The sequence below is a fragment of the Oncorhynchus gorbuscha genome, linkage group LG05, assembly GCF_021184085.1.
Source record: "Oncorhynchus gorbuscha isolate QuinsamMale2020 ecotype Even-year linkage group LG05, OgorEven_v1.0, whole genome shotgun sequence".
Taxonomy (NCBI): domain Eukaryota; kingdom Metazoa; phylum Chordata; class Actinopteri; order Salmoniformes; family Salmonidae; genus Oncorhynchus; species Oncorhynchus gorbuscha.
In genome coordinates, this window is record NC_060177.1 from 89,995,973 (window position 1) to 90,003,472 (window position 7,500).

General features: G+C 48.8%; 1 protein-coding gene across 1 annotated transcript in view; it reads left to right on the forward strand.

The window, feature by feature from the left end:
- LOC124036646 (extracellular matrix organizing protein FRAS1-like) overlaps positions 1–7,500 on the forward strand; it is a 142,273-nt gene that overhangs the window by 72,313 nt on the left and 62,460 nt on the right. The window contains exons 17-21 of the mRNA XM_046351469.1: positions 2,025–2,288; positions 3,224–3,418; positions 3,801–3,920; positions 4,708–4,887; positions 5,809–5,933. Coding sequence (XP_046207425.1) covers positions 2,025–2,288; positions 3,224–3,418; positions 3,801–3,920; positions 4,708–4,887; positions 5,809–5,933 — 884 coding nt within the window. The remainder of the gene's footprint in view (positions 1–2,024; positions 2,289–3,223; positions 3,419–3,800; positions 3,921–4,707; positions 4,888–5,808; positions 5,934–7,500) is intronic.

Here is a 7,500-nt window from a genome sequence, read left to right on the forward strand (position 1 = left end):
ATTCTACCGTCTAACTCTCCCTCCATCTCTCCATTCTACCGTCTAACTCTCCCTCCATCTCTCCATTCTACCCTCTATCTGTTCCTCCATCTCTCCATTCTACCCTCTAACTCTCCCTCCATCTCTCCATTCTACCGTCTAGCTCTCTCTGTCTCTCCATTCATCCCTCTAGCTATCCCTCCATATATTCCTCAGTCCCTCCATTCTACCCTCTAACCTTCACTCCATCCCTCCCTCTCACTCTCCCTCCATCTCTCCATTCTACCGTCTAACTCTCCCTCCATCTCTCCATTCTACCGTCTAACTCTCCCTCCATCTCTCCATTCTACCGTCTAACTCTCCCTCCATCTCCATTCTACCGTCTAGCTCTCTCTCAGTCTCTCCATTCATCCCTCTAGCCATCCCTCCATATCTTCCTCAGTCCCTCCATTCTACCCTCTAACCTTCTCTCCATCCCTCTCTCTCACTCTCCCTCCATCTCTCCATTCTACCGTCTAACTCTCCCTCCATCTCTCCATTCTACCGTCTAGCTCTCTCAGTCTCTCCATTCATCCCTCTAGCTATCCCTCCATATCTTCCTCAGTCCCTCCATTCTACCCTCTAACCTTCTCTCCATCCCTCCCTCTCACTCTCCCTCCATCTCTCCATTCTACCGTCTAACTCTCTCTCAGTCCCTCCATTCATCCCTCTAGCTATCCCTCCATATCTTCCTCAGTCCCTCCATTCTTCCCTCTTGCTATCCCTCCATGTCTCCATTCTACCATCTAATTCTCCCTCCATCTCTTTTCCCTCCCTCTCACTCTCCCTCCATCCATCCCTCCCACTCCCTCTCCCTTCATCTCTCCATTCTACCATCGAATTCTCGCTCCATCTCTCCATTCTACCGTCTAATTCTCCCTCCATCTCTCCATTCTAACGTCTAACTCTCCCTCCATCTCTCCATCCCTCCCTCTCACTCTCCCTCCATCTCTCCATTCTACCGTCTAACTCTCCCTCCATCTCTCCATTCTACCCTCTAACTGTCCCTCCATCTCTCCATTCTACCCTCTAACTCTCCCTCCATCTCTCCATTCTACCGTCTAACTCTCTCTCAGTCTCTCCATTCTACCGTCTAACTCTCCCTCCATCTCTCCATTCTAACCTCTAACTCTCTCTCAGTCCCTCCATTCATCCCTCTAGCTATCCCTCCATATCTTCCTCAGTCCCTCCATCCTTCCCTCTCACTCTCCCTCCATCTCTCCATTCTACCCTCTAACTCTCCCTCCATCTCTCCATCCTTCCCTCTCACTCTCCCTCCATCTCTCCATTCTACCATCTAACTCTCCCTCCATCTTTCTATTCTACCCTCTAACTCTCCCTCCATCTCTCCATTCTACCGTCTAACTCTCCCTCCATCCTTATATCTGTCCCACTAACTGTCCCTCCATCCTTATATCTGTCCCACTAACTGTCCCTCCATCCTTCCATCTGTCCCACTAACTGTCCCTCCATCCTTATATCTGTCCCATTAACTGTCCCTCCATCCTTCCATCTGTCCCACTCTGTCCCTCCATCCTTCCATCTGTCCCACTAACTGTCCCTGTACTGTCAGGATCCAGCAGGGACTCATTCTTCACAACCAGCAGGCAATAAAAGCAACATAAACCCTCCCATAAAGCCCCTGTCACACCGTCATAAAACTAAAAACCTATGAAGGCTATCGAGGCCTTTTTACTGTCCTCTCCACTGTCTGCTTGCCAGACAGCTTCTGCTAAACGACGTTGCGAAGCGCAAAACACATTCATCATCGATGCACATACGCTGGTACGCAGGTGCCGGGTCTCACAGTGCCGGGATTCAAGACCTTCCAGTGAGGAAGATATGTGACCCCATCTACTTTTAGTTATTTTATCTATCTACCTTTTTTGTTGTTGCTTGCCTTATGTAAAGTGTCTTTGAGTGTTGTCACGAAAAGGGCTAAATAAACAAGACACACCCCTATCATTATTAATTATTACTCTGTACCACCACGGTACTGTTTTCAGGTAAGCTGCGTAGACGCCAGTTCTACTCCCAGCCTCTGGAGAACGGTCGGATCCTGTCTCAGGGGTCCACGTTCACCTACCAGGACGTGGTCGACCTGCTTCTGGTGTACACCCCTGACGCGGCCAGCGGGGGCAGTGACGAGCTCGCCTTCTCTCTGACCGACGGCATCCACGTCGCCACCGGACGGCTCACCTTCACCATAGACGTCAGGAAGAGCGAAGGACCAAGGATGACTGTGAATAGAGGCCTGCAGCTGGCCGCAGGTACGCTCTTGGGTTTGTGTGGACCTTGTGTGACCTTAAACAGTTTCCGCAGGTACGCTCTTGGGTTTGTGTGGACCTTGCGTGACCTTAAACAGTTTCCGCAGGTACGCTCTTGGGTTTGTGTGGAACTTGCGTGACCTTAAACAGTTTCCGCAGGTACGCTCTTGGGTTTGTGTGGACCTTGCGTGACCTTAAACAGTTTCCGCAGGTACGCTCTTGGGTTTGTGTGGAACTTGCGTGACCTTAAACAGTTTCCGCAGGTACGCTCTTGGGTTTGTGTGGAACTTGCGTGACCTTAAACAGTTTCCGCAGGTACGCTCTTGGGTTTGTGTGGAACTTGCGTGACCTTAAACAGTTTCCGCAGGTACGCTCTTGGGTTTGTGTGGACCTTGTGTGACCTTAAACAGTTTCCGCAGGTACGCTCTTGGGTTTGTGTGGACCTTGTGTGACCTTAAACAGTTTCCGCAGGTACGCTCTTGGGTTTGTGTGGACCTTGTGTGACCTTAAACAGTTTCCGCAGGTACGCTCTTGGGTTTGTGTGGACCTTGTGTGACCTTAAACAGTTTCCGCAGGTACGCTCTTGGGTTTGTGTGGACCTTGTGTGACCTTAAACAGTTTCCGCAGGTACGCTCTTGGGTTTGTGTGGACCTTGCATGACCTTAAACAGTTTCCGCAGGTAAGGACAGGGACAAACAGGGTTTTTGTCTTGCGCCAGGCTTCACATGTCTCCATGGTGACTGGGTAGGAACACACCTGATTTAACTCTGAAAGGGCTTGTTGATGACTTGTTGAGTCAGGTATTACAGTTCTGAGATGGTGTCAAAATGTACAGATTTGGGGATACTGGCACAACAGATTGGGAAAGGCTGATCTAGCTGTCTTGCGTTGTGTTCTTTGGCGTATCCTGACTTCTACTGTACCCATTCTCCCCTCAGGCTCAGCGGCTAAGATTACTGAACAGAACCTGAAGGGATCCGATTCAGACTCAGATAGCCTGAAGCTGAGGTACATCCTCACCAAAGATCTTCCATTGGGAAGACTACAGCTTTCTAAAGAAGGAGGAGGAGGACAGGACAAGATGTCTGTTAAAGGACCTGTCAAGAGCTTCACACAGGAGGAGGTCAACAAAGGTATCTCTCTCTTTCTCTCTCTCTCTCTCTCTCTCTCTCTCTCTCTCTCTCTCTCTCTCTCTCTCTCTCTCTCTCTCTCTCTCTCTCTCTCTCTCTCGCTCTCTCATCATTTTCACTTATTCAATATTCTTCAAGGAAAAATGGCCTGTGACTTTCCCAGAGTTCTTGAAAGTTCTTGAAATGAATTATGATTAATTTACGATATTGAATTGACCCTAACCCTCTGTGTGTGTGTGTGTGTGTGTGTGTGTGTGTGTGTGTGTGTGTGTGTGTGTGTGTGTGTGTGTGTGTGTGTGTGTGTGTGTGTGTGTGTGTGTGTGTGTGTGTGTGTGTGTGTGTGTGTGTGTGTGTGTGTGTGTGTGTGTGTGTGTGTGTGTTGCAGGTCTGTTGGAGTACAGTCATGAGAAGGGAGAGAAAGGAGGGAGCGTCTCCTTTAAGTTCAACCTGGTGGATCCAGAGGGCAACAAACTGATCGACCAGTCTTTCTTCATCAGTGTACTAGGTATGTACCCGTCTTTCTTCATCAGTGTACTAGGTATGTACCAGTCTTTCTTCATCAGTGTACTAGGTATGTACCAGTGTCTCTTCATCAGTGTACTAGGTATGTACCAGTATTTCTTCATCAGTGTACTAGGTATGTGGTATCTGACATAGGGGACGTACGGGACAGACTATCGTAGTAACACAGTGGAGCAGTGGGTTCTGCACCATTTGGAATCTTAGCCAGTGGTCCAGTCCGCCAAAAACTGTCAATGGCTGACAATTTGCTCCATCCTTCTGGTTCTAGGCTTTGTGCTTCAGTGGTTTATTGAGACACAGTTTCCACCCTCAGGTTTTAATTTCCCTTTTCCTACTTGTTCTCCCTCCCCTCCCTCCCTCCTCCTTACCCTTCCTTCCTTCCTTCCCTCCCTCCCTCCCTCCCTCCCTCCCTCCCTCCCTCCCTCCCTCCCTCCCTCCCTCCCTCCCTCCCTCCTCCCTCCCTCCCTCCCTCCTCCTCCTTACCCTTCCTTCCTTCCTTCCCTCCCTCCCTCCTTCCTTCCTTCCTTCCTTCCTTCCTTCCCTCCCTCCCTTCCTTCCTTCCTTCCTTCCTTCCTTCCTTCCTTCCTTCCTTCCTTCCTTCCGTCCTTCCCTCCCTCCCTCCCTCCCTCCCTCCCTCCCTCCCTCCCTCCCTCCTCCTTTCCTCCCTTCCTTTCCTTTCCTTCCTTTCCTTCCTTCCTTCCTTCCTTCCCTCCCTCCCTCCCTCCCTCCCTCCCTCCCTTCCACCCTCCCTCCCTACCTCGACCCTCTAGAGGACCACCTGCCCCCCTCTGTGGTAATGAATAAAGGTCTGGTGGTTGATGAGAACTCAGTGAAGAAGCTGACTACTCTCCAGCTGTCAGCTACAGACCAGGACAGTGAGCCTGGAGAACTGGTGTATCGCATCACCAAGCAGACTGCACTGGGACACCTGGAGCACGCCAGCAACCCAGGTACACACACACACACACAGAGAAAGACACACACACAGAAACACACACACACACACAAACACACCGCCAACAACCGAGGTACTGTACTGGAGCTATCAACCAGCTCAGGTGGAAACACACAGACACACACACACACACACACACAGGACACACAGACACGCACACACAGACACACACAGGACACACACACACACAGACACACACACACACACAGGACAGTAAAATTGTCAATTCACATACTTATCAACAGAACATCCCTGGTCATCTCTACTGCCTCTGATCTGACAGACTCACTAAACACAAATGTTTTGTTTGTAAATGATGTCTGAGTGTTAGAGTACACCCCTGGCTCTCTGTAAATAAATAAAACAATAACACTGTGTTGTCTGGTTTGCTTAATGTAAGTCATTTTAAATTATTTATCCTTTTACTTTTGATACTTACGTATATTTAAAACCAACTGCTTTTAGATTTTTACTCCAGTAGTATTTTAATGGGTGACTTTCACTTTTACTTGAGTCATTTTCTAAGGTATATTTACTTTTACTCAAGTATGACAGTTGGGTACTTTTTCCAACACTGGGTTGTAGGGCAGAATTGCCGTCAGCTAGTGAACAATGCTAACTACCACTACAGTGTGCTAATCTAATGCAAATCTAATGCTAATAGCATTATATTCCAGGAACTGATTACATGATTACATGATGTCTGTGTCGCGATCAGTAAATACCATTATACCAACAGATTTGGTATATGACCCAAGCAGGAATCAAACCTACGACCCTGGTATTGCTAGTTCAATGCTAATGGTGGATTAATATGCTGTGTTGATTTTCAAAGAAAGTGTAGAAAGCTAACGCCAACACATCCATTAACTTTAACTGTTAATGCTAATGAATGCTAATTTCCTTCCGGATACAGGAACACGCATCACGTCCTTCTCCCAGGCTGACCTGACATCCCGCAGTGTCCAGTATGTTCACACCAGCGAAGAAGAGAAGCATGCGGACCAGTTCTCCTTCATCGTGTCTGACGGCGCTAACGAGGTACACACACGTGCACGCAAGGACACACACGCACACACATGGTCACACACATGTTTTGTTCTTTTATCCTCACACACACACACACACACACACACACACACGCTCACACACACACACGCCCACACACACACACACACAAACACACACACGCCCACACACACACACAGAACAGCAGAAGCAGTCAGCCAACCGGCCTTCACTATTGGCTGACCACTGTGTGTAACAGGTTATCTGGCCGTGTCACTATTGGCTGACCTCTGTGTGTAACAGGTTATCGGGCCGTGTCTCTATTGGCTGACCGCTGTGTGTAACAGGTTATCGGGCCGTGTCGCTATTGGCTGACCGCTGTGTGTAACAGGTTGTCGTGCCGTGTCACTATTGGCTGACCGCTGTGTGTAACAGGTTATCGGGCCGTGTCACTATTGGCTGACCTCTGTGTGTAACAGGTTGTCGTGCCGTGTCACTATTGGCTGACCTCTGTGTGTAACAGGTTGTCGTGCCGTGTCACTATTGGCTGACCGCTGTGTGTAACAGGTTATCGGGCCGTGTCACTATTGGCTGACCTCTGTGTGTAACAGGTTATCGGGCCGTGTCACTATTGGCTGACCTCTGTGTGTAACAGTTTATCGGGCCGTGTCACTATTGGCTGACCTCTGTGTGTAACAGGTTATCGGGCCGTGTCTCTATTGGCTGACCGCTGTGTGTAACAGGTTATCGGGCCGTGTCTCTATTGGCTGACCGCTGTGTGTAACAGGTTATCGGGCCGTGTCTCCGGAGTGAGAAACAGTCACTAAACCAACTGAGCCACGAATAGTCAGCAGAACCCAGAAGATGAGGCAGACACAGCAGTACTTGAGACGGTGTATTTAATGAAGTAAAAAGTGAAGTTCTTCAGGAAAACATGTAACTCCACAACCTCAAAAGGAATTCCACAAGAACAAAGGCAATCCTCCAAGACAAAAAGGCAAATCCACAAGGTGGAAGGCACAGCACAAAAAGCCTCAAAAGATACTCAAAAACAAACAAACAAGAACAAAAAACAGAACTCCACAAGAGAGTCCACCGCGATCAACAAGAGTTCACAGAGTACTAGGGCTGGGTGCTAACATACAAACACAGAGCAAAGAACTGAGTAAAACAAAGGGTTTAAATACAATCAGGGGAAACGAGGCACAGGTGCAAATAATAATGGGGATCAAGGGAAAACAAAAGGTCAAAAGGCACAATGGGGGCATCTAGTGACCAAAAACCGGAACAACCCTGGCCAAATCCTGACAACTATGTTTTCTGTTTATGTTGCGATGGTTGCCCTGAGGTCATTCTGTGTATGTTGTGATGGTTGCCCTGAGGTCATTCTGTGTATGTTGTGGTGGGTGGCCCTGAGGTCATTCTGTGTATGTTGTGATGGTTGCCCTGAGGTCATTCTGTGTATGTTGTGATGGTGGCCCTGAGGTCATTCTGTGTATGTTGTGATGGTGGCCCTGAGGTCATTCTGTGTATGTTGTGATGGTTGCCCTGAGGTCATTCTGTGTATGTTGTGGTGGGTGGCCCTGAGGTCATTCTGTGT